General features: G+C 39.9%; 1 protein-coding gene across 8 annotated transcripts in view; it reads right to left on the reverse strand.

Annotated features, from left to right (window-relative positions):
• The window catches only part of LOC148374750 (RNA binding protein fox-1 homolog 3-like), a 600,089-nt gene that overhangs the window by 59,160 nt on the left and 521,910 nt on the right, over positions 1 to 19,019 (reverse strand). For 7 of the 8 annotated variants that reach the window (XM_088340502.1, XM_088340486.1, XM_088340533.1 and 4 more), the window contains one exon: positions 1,410 to 1,541. In XM_088340502.1, the coding sequence (XP_088196628.1) occupies positions 1,410 to 1,541 (132 nt within the window). The remainder of the gene's footprint in view (positions 1 to 1,409; positions 1,542 to 19,019) is intronic. The other variant, XM_088340513.1, reaches the window with a different exon arrangement.

Consider the following 19,019-nt stretch of genomic DNA (forward strand, 5'->3'; position numbering starts at 1 on the left):
GGTTTGTCATCATTCATTACGTTTTCCGTTTTATTCTATACATATACAATATTCTATCTATCTATCTATTGTGTGGATGGAATACAATGTATCATTTCACGTTAGTTCAATTAATAAAAAAATAAATTTTACTGTGTATTTTCTGAAAGAAAAAAATAAATTTATCTTAAAACAAAATGCGAAGAATAAAAAAAAACATCTGAAAATTACAGATGGATCGTTTAGTATCAAAATATTTTTGGACGATTCCAATAATTAATTTTGATCTTAAGGGAACATATGAGTGGTTGAAGTTGTTGTTTTTTTAAAGTATTTTTTGAGGGGGTATTGTTAGTCTATTATAGCCCTATATTGAACTTAAAAAGTAAAAATGGCATAACAAATATGACTTAGGTAAAAATACCATTGCAGTAAAAGTAAATCCTTTTGAGTGCCAGTAACATACATTTTCTACTTCATTTTCTATCAAGCACAAGCTGGCAAAAGCTGGCCTTTCCGTAGCCTAAAGGGCGTTTTTTGTGAAGAAATGGCTGTTGGAAAGTGGGTAGCAATTTTTTTCTGGGATCTAATTGTGGAGGTCATTTCAATTGGAGAACCAATAAAGTCGACATGAGAAGCGAGAGAGCGGCCAGGTTGTGCAGCTTTTACGGCATAACCCGTAGACTGCATAACCCCTGGATTCGACACCGTCTATTCTGGCGCATCTGGCAGTTAAAAGTCCAATTAGCTCCGGTGCTTAAACGTCCATTTTTGGCTCAATTTGAATCCGTCAGATGTTGGCATTCTATTCTTACGACGCCGCTTAGCCAGGCGTGAGGCGCTTTGCTTCATTTGCGGCTGGACATATGGACGCAGACCACCTCTGATATGAAACAAAACTTGAAAACCCAGGCCGTTAAACTCTTTATATATCTCTTTAGTTTCTCTCATGACCAAGTTATATTTGTCTCATCATTGCTGCTAGTCCGACGTGGCTTTCGAAATAAGCATGTACCCTACTTGACTAAACAATTGACATCATCTAGAACTTTGGTCAAGACTTTGACGCCGAAAGAGGTCAACTCAACATTCTGGTATCACCTTTATTTAATGTTGATGATGTCTGTGTAGTGTTGTTTGATGCCCTTGCCAAATCCATTGCAGCCTGGTCATCCTGGGAGAGGGATTATCTCATGTGTGGCCCGTTTTTAAAATGTATTTATTTTCCTCAACCTGAGAATTTTGAGTTTCTCGTTGCACTCATGTAGGTTTCTGAACAGGGGATATTGTGATAAAGGTTTGTGCAACCGTTTATGACTTTTTGTTACTGAGCGTGATGCAAATAAACCTGACTTGACTAATTTTGGTTATGTGGTGTTGTGGTTGCCAACAATTCAGCACCGTGGTTTTAGGTCCCTGCAGGTACTTACCCCAAACATTTGCCTCAGGTCGGGGTCTCGAAAACGAAAAGGAATGTTGGACACATGTAACCGTTTGGGCTGCTGCTTCTCTGATGAGTCTGAGTGCTGCGAGGCGTCCGTTTGCGTTATGTCGTCTGTCTGCTGTGGAGCACACACAGGAAAAAAAAACAACTTTACAACTGTGCAATGTTCTACAAACAGAGGTTCCTAAACTTTTTTCAGGACACCCTTACTATGAATTTATTTCTTTAAGGACCCACCCTTAATCCTAAGTAGTGGTAGGATTGGGCCTAAAAAAACAGCCCGACCAGACCCACCCTGCGGGTAGAAGACCTGACCAATTAACTTGACTTGCAGGAATGAGTCCAAAGGAAACTCAAAATATCACATATTATTTGTGAGTACAGTACTCAGGAAGAGGAGAGGCAAATTATAATAACAAATTAAAGCCTTTGTTTTTGCAATGAAATCTAGGTTAGACAAGACTGCGTAAACATGAACATATCTTATATTTTTGCATCGGTTAGCAAACAACAATTGTCCATCACGGATGGATTTTATTTACGAGTTGACCAAAACATTTTAAGGTTGTCCTTCATTTTGACGTGTTGAAAATTGAGCTATATACCACAGCAGCAGTGCATTATTAAAAATTTAGTGCGGCACTTAAAGTGGGAAAACACAAAGAGGCAAATAAGAACAATGCTGGGTGGATAATAATAAAAAAATCATACATTGTGAGAGAAGCCCAGCCCGACTCAAAGAGAATGAGTGACATTTTAAAACGGAACCAGGAAAAAATCTAAGTTGGGCTCGAAGTTAGACTAGGGTTTAAGATCTTACCTATAATCCTAAATTAAGGTAACTACAACAGTTACCATCAAAACTGACCAAAAGTTGCCAACTCGAAAAAACAATAGAACAGCTACTCACAAATTTCAAGTTTCAAGTAAGAAAGTCTCAGTTCAGAAGGTTTTGTAGATTGAAATGAGAAATGGCAAACCCGTGGGGGCTGTGAAGACCTCATTATGAGAAGCATTGCTTTCTTGCGTCAATCATTCCTCAATCCAAAGAGAAAGCAGAAGCGATAAACAGCCGATGAGTAATAATGTCAACGTGAAGCTTGCGTGTCACAAATCCAAGTATTAATCTCTCACACTTAGCTCTTGAGCTAGGCAGAAGATTGAAAGAGCTGACAAAAAGCCGCAGATATAGAACCCACGGCGGCCTGACGTGGCGAGACCGGAGACATTAGCGGCGACGTCGGCATGCGATCCCGGCCCCGTGGCGTTGTTGTTTCCATCATTATGCGAATGCCATTCTGACATTTCTATACAAACGATGTGTCGGCCACAGCTGACAAATCCCCTTCGTTCAGTACAATGACACCACTGATGGATGTCAGCCAGCGTTCAGGTGGACGTGCCTTACTGAATTTTTATGCCTGGCTTTTTCTGGGAGAAAATTTACCGGGCAAATTTTTCTAGATTTGATAGGTCCCAATTTGAGAGGTATACCCTAAACGCATTTCAGAAGTTTGCCACCAAGATCACATTCTGGCAACAGGCTTCTGTTTTTATTAATATCTCCCCTTGCACACTTCCAATTTATTCATTGCAATTCATAGTCGCATTCTGTGGCAACATTTTGATTGAATTGCCATGTGATCATAGTTTAAAAACTGATAACAAGCTAGTCCCCAGCTTCACCGTGCAACTGATGGAAACTGCGTCTACAGCAGGGTTCTCCAACCTGGTGACAGTGGGCACCAGAGAGAGCACTTGAGTAGCCTGTGGACAGGTTCTGAAAATAGCTCACCAGTGATGGGTCGATACAATTTTCGAGTATATATGACATCTTTTAGTGGTTGATCTAATTTCTAATAAATACAACCTGGAATTACCATCGTAGTAGTGTAAGTTATTCTTTTTTAGATGTATATCAATATCAAAGCCCTTCGCGCCTACCAGTAACAAAACGTAGCTCTGAGCTTTAAGAAAGTTGGTGACCCCTGGTCTACATGTTTATAAAATAGATTGCACGTAGGACATTAAACCATTAGTCCACTGATGTTATAAGATATAGCAAACCGATCACATGGCTGTAAGAATCACACTAGATGAATCTCACCACAGTCTACAACTAGGCAACAATACATTTATATATATATATATATATATATATATATATATATATACAAACACATTCACGTGTCTGACTCTTTCTGGGAGATTGATAAAGAGGAGGGGATTTCCAGCCCCCTCGTTCAACCCAATTTATGTGTTGGGCGTCATTAGGTGACCAAACCCCCCAATTCCAACCCTTAATGCTGCGCGCCAAGCAGGGAGGCAATGAGTACCAATGTTGTAAGTCTTAGGTATGACCCAGCCGAGGCTTGAACCTGGAACCTCCCAGTCTCAGGGCGGGTGCCCTACCCCTAAGGCCACCGAGCTGTGATAAATTATACTTTTCCATAAAACTTTTCTGAGCCCTGGTCTAGGTGTCAAAACTTTAAAATAGGAAAGTGGATTGAACTTATTCACCTACAAATTTGACAAACACCACAATACATTGTCTCATTATCCACTCTTCTCAAGACCTTGCACAACTAAGGATAGTTTTACATCCTGTTAACAGTTTGCCTGACAACAAATCACACATATTCATCCAAGTTATCCAAGCTAATTAAACTGCATTGGATACTCTTCCATCTGTGGTTTTCAAAACACACTGTGCCTTGCTTTGTTGAACTGATTGAAGCAAAATACTTTTTTACTAATCCCCCGTTGAGAAGCTTGATGGGCAACAACTAATTACGGTTTACACAATACAAAAACAATAATTTTCCCAAAGTTTATCTTTCCCATAGGTGTCAAAGTCATATCTTTTAGAGATACAGTCTTACACCTCCTTCAATACATCCCAGAATGGTCAAGGTTGTTTTTAGCTTCAAACGGAGCCAGCTGAGTTTCAGGTCAATTGTAGGGGTTACCTTCAAGAGTAGGAATTTACTAAACCAATCACAACACAAGTGACCTTAACACCACCTAAAGGTTATCAAACGCACCAAAACGAAGAAACATTTATACAGCAGCACGCACTTCTTCATCGACAAGTAGCAAAACAACTAATTGCTTCTCTGCTTGACAGCTTTTCCAAAGAACATTAGCACCACTCCTTCGGGACCCCTTAAGAAAGTCATTTGCCTCCTGTCGCCAACTTAGCTGAACTTCCAATTGATGTCCTTCTTGTTTCGCATTGCAACTGTGTGGTGACTTTCTATTGTACGTTTATTCTTTTTACAGTTTTTCCATAAATACATGTTCTCTCACGTCTCATTTCAAGTTTGCATTTAGATCTTCCTCATTTGTGGGCGGTGTGAAAAGTGCAAAGGTTCACACGTAATTATCTTGAGAAAGCTTCCCCTTGGAAAAAAACACAAAACCCAAAAAAAAACATAGTCTACTAATTAGCGGAGTCTTTGTAATTATAGCGTTTAGGTGACTAAATATGGCCGCAAGCACCGGAGCTCACTCATCGGTATACAAAGAACATTCTGGTCTAGTGTTTGTTCACCAGAGGTGTCTTCTTCACGGGGGCGGCTATCTGCAACCTTAAGAGAGCCTCTCAAGCACCAGCTGCTGTCAAAGAGCTAGCAATTACAGATGTGTAAACTACAAAAGTGTTACTGAAACTTCTCGGTGAAGGGTTGCAAATAACTTTTGCCAAGGATTTTGTCACTTCAATGAATTTCAGTACAACAAAAACTGGAATACGGAGATAGGAGTTGTGAATACAGCCAACAATAAACTCCAGACACTTCCAAACACCTACGACAAGGCAGCATGGATTTGATACATAAATAAGAAGGCACAGACCAAGAAATAGACCAACGCACAGACTCAGCCCTGATGTCTCGAACATCTGACATTGCCATTTTAGGAGTTAAATTGTGTCATCAGGAAGATCTGGGGCAAAAAAGGTTTGCTAACTAATAATCTGCCAATGCTAATCAGGTAGCATCTTGAGCTATCATACTTATTCGTGTATAATGCGCACCCTTAATCTTTGATTAAAAAAAGAGTATAACATCTTATTTCTGTTTTTCTCATCTCAAACTAAGCATTGTGGGTCACAAACTTTGTGTCAAGAACTATCGTAACGGTATTCAAATCTGGATTTCGGCAGTGAGAGCACTGATTTTGAACCATTGGTCCACTAAGGTTATACATGACACAGGAAAAGGAATCTCATCATCACAGTATTTTTTACTCACGGTATCATTTTTCTGAAAATCTATTACAAGTTAAATATACAGTTTAATGGAGCACTGTTTTGCTGATGACTGCCACGTTATGTTTGGGGAAAACACGTTGAGGTAATTAATAGTATTTTGTTAAAACAGGCAAAAGCTGGACTTTAGTTATGGCGATCTTCTCAGGGATGGGTTTTCTCCCTAATCAACTGAAAATGATTGTTGCTGTCTTACGTTGTGTAATCCACTCAAAGAAGGAAGGTGATATTGTAAAATAAAAACACAACTGTCATTAAATGATTACAACAAAGTTCATTAAATCGTAAACGAGGAAAGTACATAATCATAACTAAATGTGGACAGTGACATAATTAATTATTACAACAATGCCTTCACACACATGTAAATGTCATCTCGAGGATTAAAGGTTGTCATTTTTAATTCTACTTGTACTCAGTATTCATGTATTTTCCTTTGCTGCGTCTTAAACGATTGGATATGAGAACATTACTAACAATAGATGACCAAAAATAAAGTGCAGGAATTTAAGCTATTGCATTATTGCCTTCTAATGTCACAAAAGCAAAGGTTGTAATGTCATCACCACAAAGTTTATTTTTCAGCAAAAATATGAATGCTAAAAATGATGCAATGTGTATTATACAGTGTCATACTGTAACCAGGTGGTTCCCTAGCGATTTAGGATCTAGTATCAGCATAGTCACACAAACATCACTGCACATCATTGACTAGGTCTGGCTCATCTTTGAAAAGCGAATGATGCTGAGCATTGAAAAACAATGGTGACCAGGCGATGAAGGTGCCATATCTAAGTCAGATAAAGAGTTTTCTCCTGCTACTGGTAATCATTGAAACAAGCACTATCTGCCTTATGTCAGGGAGCAAACCCCCAAATAAACAAACTGGAGAGTGATGGGCGTTACCAGGCTTTACTTGCCCAAGACACACCACAGGAATAGGTGCCTCTACAATGCTGGCGGTTAAGAAATTTAATTTTCTTCATAGTTTACGTTGTCAAGAAATTATATTCTTGGTACTTGTGCTCAAAACTAAAGAGGAACTGCAAAGCCTTGTGGGAGCGCTGCGTGTGAAATTAGATGGAAGTGACACTGTGGCCTCTCTATGATCCATTTCTAAGCATGGAAGAAATGTGCTTCGCAATGAATTCCTTCCAATTCATCATGGCAGTGTCATCATTATCACACTGATGGCGATGATGATCCCCTTTATTATTCTCATTATCATAATCACAATCTCCACATCGATGGCTGTCATTTATTCGGGCTTTATAGCCTATTTCAAGTCCTTGCTGACATCCATTGTGAACATTGGCAGCAGTTTAATTCAAGGTCGCAGTCCGTCACCCCTTTGCTACCAGGTGTGACGCCCCCTACCCCCTGCCCCTTTAGGCCAGCAAGAGTGTTCTCAGCAAAGGGTGCCAACGGAGCCAGAGTGGATTTGTGTGCGAAAGATGCAGCCGTTGGGGGTCTTAACTCTGCCATGGAGGTTAATAGCCTGAGTGGCCGTGTTGGCTCGGGGGTGACACATTGCAGACAGATGTCGGAGGCTATCGAGGAATGGAGCCCTCTCCCAACCCCGCTTCTCCTTCTAACACCACCACGCCGCAGGTCAATCTGTTTCATCGCTCACATAAGACACCGTCGACCTTTTTGCGGACCGCCACCCAAACTGTGTTGTCACGTGTCTGTTTGATCACATTGAGGTAGCGTGTTTGCAAACATCCGTATTAACTTCCTGGCTTTGTTGCAGCTTGTCAGGCAGATAGCCAACAACGAGGGTGCGTAGATAATCACGACCATATTACAGGACGGCAATTTCTGAAGTCAGTACTTCAGATTCCGGTTGGGTGCTTCACTGTTCATTAACTCTCCTACTGAGTAATTGAGGCGGCCGCCGTCAACTGCATTGGCGAAGACCAGTGTAAGAGTATACGCCTAACTTGGTGTTCCCCAGAAAATGTTCCAATTTAATTGCAGGAATTACTTTTCTTATTTTATTAGAAGAACAGGAATAAATAACTATTTTAAAGCATTGACTTTCACTGGCATGTACGTTTGCTAAGGTCTGCCAGTCTGTACTTGCCCAAGACAAACCACAGGACGTGGTGCACCGACAACCCTGGCGGTTTAGGAATTCCTGAACCGTGAACTGTAAAATTGGACTTTTATTATTATTTATTTTTTATTTAAACTGTAGTAGGTAAATCCATTCCCTGTTTCTGCTGCCCACCCAGTGCCTCCACTTTTCATTAAATCTTCAAGGTAACAAAAACAGTCCAGCCCGAAATGGTGTGGTATCCAAAGAGCATCATGGTTGGCTGTTAGTGACAATAATGTCCACACGAACAACAGTGTGCAGTAATAGTCAAAATAAGGAACAGGCATCCTATGGAATCTCCTAAAATATATATTTCCAAACATTTTCTATTGGTAGGTTGCCCCGAGATTTTTTTTAATGAAAAAGGTGACTCAAAAAAACATGAAAAAAAATACCAGTCTAGTCCAATTTGCTTTTGCCTTTCCTGCTCGGATGCCTTTCCATTACCTGCTTGCCCAGATACCACAATGTCAAAGTACAAGCCAGAGGGTCACAATCGGCCCCTAAGAAAGTTTTGTTTGGGCCCTGATATGATTTTGATTAATTACTCTCACATACAACAGGAACAGTAATGTATTTGTTATCACTGTACATTTTTTTGGGGAGTTTAGTGAATGATAAAAAAATTGCTGTCATTGCTTTGTTTGAAGTGATTTTAGCCCACTTTTGCTAAAATGATGAAAGTATAGGTGACTGATTAACCTGGCTTCTTTTCATTTATTTTACATGTTTACATGTTTACATGTATTTTACATGTTTTAAATGCATACTTCCTTTTGTGCATTTGAAAAATAAAATATTACCGTTGGAGCCAGTAGAAAATGTTGAATTATTTATCTCATCATATTGAGATAAATATATATAATATATTTGTTTGTTGGACCTTTAGTAGTTTCAATTAGATTTAATACACCATAAGCACCATTTAAAACATTTTCAACATTTGATCAATGCAGCCCTCTGCTCGTAGCCACATTTCTTATTTGACCCTTCCTTTTTCTACCTTTGACAACCCTATTTGAGACCTTCCTACCCATAGTTTAAACTGGACCTCTATTATTTTCCACTAGTGAGGCATATGCCTTGTTCACCTCCTTGACTTCACCATGCAGATTTTTGCCAGCTGTTGAGGGGACCTGCATCTTACTATGCTGATATCTTCTTGACCGATATCCTAGAGGTTGCAGCCCAGCCCAATCCTCCTACTTATCTCCTCCCCTGGCTTTCTTACCCGTTATCTCGATTCTCTTGCCAGGCTAGCTCATGAATTGGATGTTGATTGGCTCCCTCCCTACTAACTCACTTGCCTGCTTACCCATCGACCTACCAGATGGCCTTCCTGATTCCCTACCTCAACGACTTCCTTGCCCGTTACTTCATGCTACCCACCCGTTGACCAGACATTTACTGGACCGCCAACCGCAAGACTTGTGTATATATATATATATATATATATATATATATATATATATATATATATATATATATATATATATATATATATATATATATATATATATATATATATATATATATATATATATATATATATATATATATATATACACACACACACACAGACGACATGTTACCCCCCCTGATGATGAGAAAAAAAACTTTCTGATCATCCATATATTCGTGTATCACTAACTGTTTCACTATCCACTAGCCATATGGTGGCGCCGACTTCAATCACTGCATGGGTACAGGAGGTAACACTAGGAAGTGGGGTGTCCCACGATTTATGGACACAGATCTGATCAAAGCCACTCCTGCATTCTAATAAGGTTTTCTCATACTTAAACCACGATATTTACTGATGAGATGCGCCAAACCCTTATGGTAAAAAAAATAAATGAATGCATTTTTACATTTTGGCCCTCAGGGACCATGCTTCTTAAAAAATATGGCACTGAATTAAGAAAGGACTTTGTGCTGCGTAGCTCCGCCCTAGTAGGCCACCTTTAGCACCACTTTGCTGTCCCAACAGCTGCTGTCAGAGGGAAGTGGTAGGAGGGGGGGAGAGGAAGGACGTAGCGGGATGCGGAACACGGCGTCTGTGCCAATGCAAACTGTCATCTTTGGTGGCACGCTTACTTCCTGTTCCGACAATTCTCCCAGAAGACTCCCTTCACTGTTATTCGCAAATCGCCTTCAAAGTGCTGGCCTCAGCACTTTTTACTACTCTGAGTGGAGTGGCATTACAAGAGCATAATTGAAACTATCTGATTGGAACCCAGCCAGACAGGTACAGTAGATTACATCTGATTAAAGCGTACTGGCTCAGAGAAGGATCTTTAATTTATTCTCTGTAGCTTTGCTTGTTTGTTTGCTCTTTCTAAGTAAGCTGTATAATCCATGAGAGTGTATAGTGAGATCTGCAACACTCACCAGCGCTTGCGAGGCTAAAGTGAAAGGTTTATAATTGTTTCCTGTTTCCATCTGTTCGGACACGACTTTTTTCCCACAACTGAATGTGGGGTTTGTAGAAGTTGGGTTGAGCTTGTTTTGTAGGTGTTCCTTTCTGATGTACGTCCTTCTATTTTTTTCACCATTTCATCTCATTAGAATCGAGGGTTAGCTAGAACCCTTCCAAGGGTGAGGTTTTCCTGATTAACGAAAATGTCACAACGTTTTTATTCAAACATGGGACACTTTACAGATGGAATTAAAACCAAGATGATGATTTTTTTGGGCGTTGGAGAGGAAAGTCGATGGCTGGAAAAAAATCAAAAGCAATCTTTCATACTACATTTGAACCCCGGGACGTCATCAATTTCAGATAAACAGAACACTACTATTTCATTTTTGGGACATATTAATAACTTCTGAAATTCAAATGATTGTCGTACTGTAATGTATCCACATAACAAACAAAAGAGTAGTCAACCCCTTTACAATAAAAAAAAAAATACATGAAAACTAAACAAATATTTTAAAAGGGCTCCACACGTTCACAGTTAAAGGGGCACCGTGTAATATTTGACCAATAGTAGTTTCTGTATTTTGTAGTGCAACCGAAAAAGGAGTGCTACAAAGCACAAGTAAACATTCAAACTACAAAGACTCAAAGTGAGCAAACAACACCAAGGCTTTTTGCCAAGGCTCTCACGAGGTTTTTAGTTTCAGCAACATGATTGCGGATAGTCATGCCCGCTCTCTTTAAGTGGACCACAATGCACTTTTATGGGATGCTTAAATGTTTGCTTAGAATTTAAATATTGATTTTCTTTTGATGCATGCCGTTTTTTCACCACTAGGAGGAACCAAAATATTAACCAATGTTCCATTTAGTTATTTTGCCTATTAAAAGTTTAAATATGTACCCAGCAACCTGTGAATAAAAGCCCCTATGAAATCGAACCAAAAACAATTACCGCATATTGTTTTTCCCCTTTTATTTATCTTTTATGTCTAATTTATTTTCTTAACCTTTACATCTAGAAACACACATACCTATAACACAACATTGAGATGAAGTCAAACTTTTTGATACCAACGGCAGTGATTTTTTACGGGCCATTCTTTTTTTCTCGCGGCGGGGAAACACCTGCCAGGAGAGGTCAACGCAAGGCTCCTGCCTTATCTGAGTCATGCACGCACACACAAAAAAATGAACTAATGCTATTATCAACTGTTACTATAACTGCCGTCATATTGCGATATGCGTGGTGTGCTAAAGCTGATTCTATATTTTCACATTAACACCAATGTGCTGCATGTCTGATTCAATGAAATACCAGCAAATTCTCGGTACTGAGACAGCAATTGTTTTACAGTGCTCTTTACAGACACACCTCAAATGGTACAACATAAAAACAATCAATTTTGTAATACATTATTTTTAGTACTCTGTAGATGTTTATAAACATATTTTAAAGAGCTGGAAGTATTCATCCATGCCTGTCAAAAGGTTTTAGGAAACTATAGCTTTGTATTTAGAGATGTACGTGTTGATCACATAGATTTTAGTCATTGAGAGAACAACCATAACTAGCTAACTAACTATATTTTTTACCTTCAGATTGTGTCTGCGTTATTTTAGTTGAGTTCAGTTATACTCCACCAATCATCTGAAGAATATAGCCAGAGTCCGCCCATTTCTCTTTCAGGCAGCCAGGTGCTGATGCATGTTTTGGATCCTCTTGTTTAATAACACTTTATAGTCTGAAATTTGCTTTACTAATTAATTTGATTTGAACATCGGTGTCCTGTGAAAAACTTCTTCAAATTCTTTCTTGAAAAATTAATTTGGAGATTTTATTTTTACATGAAAGCTACAATACATTTGATATTGAAAAACATAATGAAAATCCTTTCTCTATTAAAAATACATTCATAAAAAGCTGAGGGACAGTTTAGCTAATGAACAAATAAAAATACATTTAGGAAAAAATGTAATGCATTGAAACCTGGCAAAAACATGGTTGTTAATTTAGAAACAAAACAAAAAATCACTGGGAAATTCGACACAATAAAGGGATAACCTTGCGTGTGAAGCCATGTGATTTGAATTGAACTGACTTAATAATTACTGTTGTAATCAGAGCTGGGAAATTGTTTTAATTTACGGGAGGCATCAGGTTCATACATCGAATGGGCCAGGGATTGATAAAAAAACTATGTTTTTATGTTTTTCGATCCACCAATACAGTATGCAGTCCAATACATGAGAAAATAAGATATATCATATTTCATTAAGACGTATGTCATTTTTTGGGCAATTTTCAAAAACATTCTATTCATGCAATTAATTAAAGTTGACAAAAAATTAGATTTCAGAATAGGAGTGACGATTTGGATAAATAAAATATATATCTATATGAACATTATTTTTTTTACTTTATAAATAGCCCGTTTAATACAATTGGTTTTGAATCACTCAGAATGAAAAAAAAAAGGAACAAATTATGTACCTTTTTTAAAGACTAACTTTGATAACATGTAGTGAAAATCTCAAAATGCAATATACATGGTTTGGATGTGCTTTTTTATTTTATTCAATGTACCGTAAATTCCGGACTATAAGCCGCTACCTTTTTCCCAAACGTTCAACCCTGCGGCTTATTCAGTGATGCGGCACATTTATGTATTTTTTCTAACAGCTGCCAGCGGCGCTCGAGTAAAAAAGGTAAGATTTAGACCGGTGGAATATATGCGCCGAGGAAGACTGCAACTTCTTAGCTTGTGCACAAATTAAATTAGAGTAGACACATCCTCATCATGCAAATTGCAAAAAGAAAGGCACATGACGCAGCTTTCAAGCTAAACGCAATCGAGCAGTCCGATAAAGAAGGAAACAGAGCTACTGCACGTAAACTTTGCGAGCGTGTTGCAAGCGTGTTTTTGAATAAGGGAGTGTGGGACAACGTCTATATGACAAAGTCTCTTTCCCATATTGAAGGAAGACGACTTTGATGACGTCAGTTATAAAGAGGAAGATGAGGACAGTTTACCGTGATTTCTACATGTACAGTATGTTTTTTTAACAGACCCGTTTACTGTGTTGCGAGCGTGTTGCGAGTAGCGTTTTGCTACCCTTCACAGGCACGGTTTGGGATGAAAGTTATAATATTATTAAAGCTTTGAAAAGTCTCTCGGTGTACCATCTTTCTTTGTAAATATGTGTAACCATGTATAATATGTATTTGCAACTGTATATTTTTGTAATGTATTTATTTTAGAGACTTATTCTGATATGTTTTCCACGGGCGAATCAAAAAGAAGGGGCGAAAACAACGGGGGCTGACGGGAAGTGGAGTAAAGGTGAGACGTGTTTGTAAACGCAGCGGACAATAGTGGATATATATTTTTCCCACCCTTACCTTTGGAAATATACATTTTTTTTCCTTGGATTATTTTAAACGGGACCCAGACTCTGCAGGTCCGCATCAAACCTTAAGTACTGGTATCATTTTCTGTTCGTTTTGCCGGCTGTGGTTTTTAAACTGTGTACTTTATATTCAGTTACAATCGCGGGACTCAAAGTCGGGTTTGGGTTAATTTTGTGATTGTGTTACTTATATACAGGTGTGGCTTGTGTACGTACAAAAGCGGTTATCCTCTCAAAATATGCTGGGTGCGGCTTATAATCAGGTGCGCTCTATAGTCCGGAATTTACGGTAATACATTATTTGATGGATAAAACTAAAATGGCTGTGCACCATCACCCGCGTTGAGACGCAAAGCCATTTTTGGGTGGCATCTCTCTTTTTGGCAGGGCCATTGACACATGGCAATATAAGAGCCGAAGAGTAATACTGACTCCAGATGGAAACACAAATCCTAAAATGGGGGTACAATCAGCCCAAATATGTAATACATATTGTTTGGAAAATATTAACTTCAGGAGGCAAATAATCCAAGGAGAAAATTAATGAATAATTAAAAACAAATAGGAAACTACGAGTCAAAAACAAAAAAAGACAAGCAAAAACAATCTGAACGTAATATGTCCGAAAAGGAATAGCAAGAAGGATAGGGCCATTTGATCCTACCTCCCGACATCCTTATATAATATTTCTCATTGGTGCTCATATTGGCAACTCAATGTTTTGTGGTGTGTGTTCCCTCATACAAAGTCTCTTTGGACCTGCTGCTGGAGGGGTTCTACCCGCAGACAGCAGGACCAGCCAATGCAATGTCTTATACTGTGCATTAAAAAGACAAGACATGGGAGCATGAGCCAGATGCCTGCAGCATCAAGCTTCCACTTGTCTGCCTGCAGCATCAAGCTCCCACTTGTCTGCCCTAACTATGAATTGTGCAGTACATGGCTGTTTTGTGTTATCTCTATGTGATTGTAACCTCATTCATTTAGTTTTTGTTTAGTTTAAACCGTCATTACTGTATTTATTCACATATCTGTTTATTAAAACGAAGACACTTTCGTTGAAAAAAATGTATACACTCCATTCTTATGTAATAGACAAAACTCCATCTTAACATCCGCTGTATCATTCGCGTATCATTTTTGTAATCTGGTGACTTATCCTGAGCCCTTTTTGTCAAGCGGTGTTGCCTCTTGTTTTGTCACATAACAACAAGGAAGGTCAGAGCAGAGGCTAAATGGTCCTTTTCATCTGCTCTTCCGCAGACTTTCAAGGATTTCTCCGTCCATTTATAAAGAAATTAGAATCGATGAACTTTCAAGGCGTTCTTTACAAATGTCCACATAGGGCGTCCTTGGCGGCACAGACAGCGAGATTGACTTTGCGCAACACAGAGCAAGCGCTCAGGTCGAAAAACGGCGGATGCCACAAACAAAGAGGCAAAGAGCGCTTCTTCTAGGGCGTTTCTATGTTTTTCTTTTTTTTGTATCTGTGTTATCTCAGTCACCCAGAATCCCCTTTGGAGAGTGTTCTTGCTGCAGAAAAATGTGGAATTGAGTGCTGCACTCACGCCGGCCGCTTTAATTTGTTATCTGAACGCAGAGTGATTACTCATGAAATTCACGCCGACCTCAGACTATTTGAAGCCGGCCAGATAACGAGGCCGCTGCCGCTCGGCCGGCTGCACCCCTCCTTTTCAACATCTCCCGGGATTGTCGCACAAACCCCACCATCTTCCCTCCCCATTCCCTGGTGGATCAGTGCTTCCCAAGGAACAGACCGTATTAAGTGTCACACAGCACTCCAGCAGACAAGTTTTACAAAACACAAACAGTACAGCGCTACCTGATTTAAAAGAGGTAGTCCAACAACAAATCCATTAATTGACAACAGATGGATTATCTGCTCCAGAGTTGTCAAACTCATTTTCACCGAAGACCAAATTGGCATACCTTTTAATTTTTAGATGCTTGGAAATTTTAAAGTGGGCCACATGGAATAAAGACCTACTTTTTTTCATTGCGCTCATGGCCAACATTCAAATAGCTGGCTAAAATTTTCTGAACCTGTTTTTTATACCTATTTTATTTATTAACATAATAGTTAAGTAACATAAAAGTTTATGCAATATAACATTTCTGAAATAGCCCTATTTCATTGAGTTTTTCGATGAAAAAAAACAAATTTAGTGACAACAAGGTATATTACTTTGCGACTACTCTCAAATAAAGTTTCCTTTATTTTACTTTAATTAAAGTTTTTTTTTGCAAATAAAGACATTTACCTAACAAATCGGACGAAATAGTTCTTTAATAAACAACTAGGCAATGAAAATCTAACTAGTCCGGTCAAATGCAGACGAGGAAAAATGGATTGACTTACGATATCTCTCAAAAGTGAGTACACCCCTCACATTTCTGCAGAGGTTCAACGTAATGCTGTATCAAACAACACTGAAGAAACATCACTTTGACAAAATAAAGGTAACCTGTGTTATGTAGCTTATGTAGCAGTGCAAATTTATTTTTCCCCTCAAAATACTCAAAATATAGCCATTAATAGCCAAACCCTTGGTAAGAAACGTGAGTACACCCTTAAGTAAAAGTCCCTTAAGTGCAATATTTTGTGTGGCCACCACGACTTTGCAGAATCACTTTAATTCTCCTTGCCATCAATTATACCTAAGGGCCCAGTCACACAGCCGTTTGCGGCTGAATCACGGCCAGAAATTTCTGCCTGTGAGGCGGACGCTATTGGACGCTTTGAGATCGGCATACAGACGAGATAGAGCAGTGCTTAACACGCGGTCGGAAATTCGCGCGCGGGTGGCAGTGCGAAAATGTTTTGCGCTGCTCAATTTTTTAGAGCGCGGGTACACAGCCTTTCACGGGCGCATCGAGGCTGAACCACGGCCAGAAATTTCTGGCCGTGAAGCAGACGCTTTTGGGCACTGTTGGACGCTTTGAGACCGCCATATAGACGAGATACAGCAGTGGTCGGAAATTCACACGCGGTTGGCCGCGCGAAAAAGTTTTGAGCTGCTCAAAACTTTGAGCACGTGTTAACCGCGGGCGGCACACGAGGTAATGACGCGGAAATGACGCGGAACGACGTGCTCTGGCCGCGGCCAGGGCGTGGTTACACATGGGTAGGACGGGAAATTTCAGCGGGTAATCGTGGGTGGAGCATGGTAATAGCATGTTCTGCGCCTGTATCGCTGTGTTATTACGTGAAATTAGCGTGTTACGCGTGTGACGGTCAAACGCCTTTCTCCGCGTATATACAGCGCGATTTGCCGAGCACACGTCAGTTGTGCTCGAGACGTCAAGGGGGTGAACATGGATCCCCGTCAGCGTAGTGACCTCGTCTTAATCCATTTTTATTTCTTGACATTTCTTTTCATTTCATAACAAGATAATGAAATAAAAATGAAAAACTATTACAATAATAACATATTGGCTTCTTCGGTGCCATAGCTTGAAATCTTGATCTTCACGGGACTGTGTCTTGAGCGGTTATGATTTCTACAGCCCGGTGTTATGCCGAGAAATACGTCCCTGCCGAGATTTGCATCCCCTCGCTACTACAACCACTTTTACCTCGTTTTATCTCACTTTTATATCCCTTTTAGGGAATGTAATGGCGAACATATAACCAAAACCACTTTGGGAATGTAATACAACTTAAACCATTCCGTCTTTGTTTTTGTTGTGAACGTAATCGAACGGTAATGCACACCGTATATAAACCCTCCCCCCCTCGCGTGAACGCGCATTCTGCTGCGCTTCCAACAAAAGCGATCGTATTCTATATAAAACGCTTATTAAAACAATAAAGCGAGCTAATTATAACAATTGGGAGATCCTAGTCTATATAACGCGTTTATTTAAACAATAAAGTGCGATCGTATTCTACAAAATGCATTTGTTAACGCGGATGAAAAAGTCACCAACGTTAATGCACGCTTCCAACAAAAGCGATCGCAGCAGAATGCGCGTTCACGCGAGGGTGGGCGGGTGGGGGGTTTGCGTAGGAGCCGGATTCGGGCTCAACACCGGCTCGGGAGCTTTTATACCCGTGGTCCACACGAGAAAATGACGCGGAAATGACGCGATGAGGAAGCGGAACAGTCGCCGGCGTCTGTTTTGCGGGCATACCACCGATGAACAGTGGGTTGGCCAATTTTGCGCATTTTCCATCGTGGGCAACCACGGGCAAAAAAAAAAACGCAACATTTTAGCCGTGATTCAGCCGCAAACGCTGTGTGACCGGCCCCTTAAATATTGCTTCTGGAATGCCCTTCTACTTCTCCATGACAACATGACTGGGTTGGGGGTTGTTCAAGATCTCGTGCTTCGCCGCCTTTCGCTTGAGGATGTCCCAAAGATGTTCTATTGGATTTAGATCTGGAGACATGCTTGGCCAGTTTATTCCCTTTAACCTTAACCCCTTTAGAAAAGCCTTGGTCATATTAGAAATGTTTTGGGAACATTGCCCTGCGACCCAGTTTCTGGAGGTAGGGGATCATTCTCTGCTCCAGTTTTCCACACTACATGTTTAAGTTTGTGTTTCCCCTAATAAAATGCTACTCCCCAATTCCAGTTGCACTTATGCAGCCCCAAAATCATGCTTCACTTTTGGCACGACGCAAACATGGTTTTACTCCTCACCTGGTTGCCGCCACACATGCTTCACACCATCTAAACCAACTAAATGAATATTTGTCTCATCAGACCAGAGGACATTTTTTTTTTCAGTAAGCCATTGCCTTTGTTCACATACTTCTTTTCATTATGTCAAAGTGTCAAGGGTGTAGTCACTTTTGTGACATATGTATTTTATCTTCTTCTATCATGTATCGCTCAGGTATTGGATTTAAGATGCTCTAGCCGCACATACAAATTACTTAAAACATCAATCAGCCATTTTCTGCCTCTGGCCCTGCCCCCATGCACATTTTTTTCAAGCCAATGCGGCCAGCAAATCAAAAAGTTTTCCCACCCTTGATGGAAGCAATGTATTATGGCCAAATTAATGAACAGCAGTGAGGTAAAATAGTCCAAATAACGAACTAAGATCCTATCCAACCTACTTAGCAAAATTAATAACAAGAGTAAATATATCAATCAGTAAACTGCATAAATGCACAGATAGATTAACTATTAGTATTCATATATATTCTTTGGGCCGATGATTAAGAAGGACTGGGCTTAAGGTCCGGTTCCATAGGGCAGATGAGGATACACGGAAGGCTGGTGAGCTTGCCAGGAAGGAAAGAAGGGAGGACTTATTAAAGCAGACGTCACAGAACCTTCTTCCTTCTTTTTAAGTCTTTAAGTCGGAGAGCTGTGCAGAGTAAAGTGGCGTCAAGGGATCAGCAAAGAGGGGAGGCGC

This window comes from Urocampus carinirostris, chromosome 1 (genome assembly GCF_059441175.1).
Source record: "Urocampus carinirostris isolate Australia breed hairy pipefish chromosome 1, RoL_Ucar_1.0, whole genome shotgun sequence".
In the NCBI taxonomy this organism is placed as follows: domain Eukaryota; kingdom Metazoa; phylum Chordata; class Actinopteri; order Syngnathiformes; family Syngnathidae; genus Urocampus; species Urocampus carinirostris.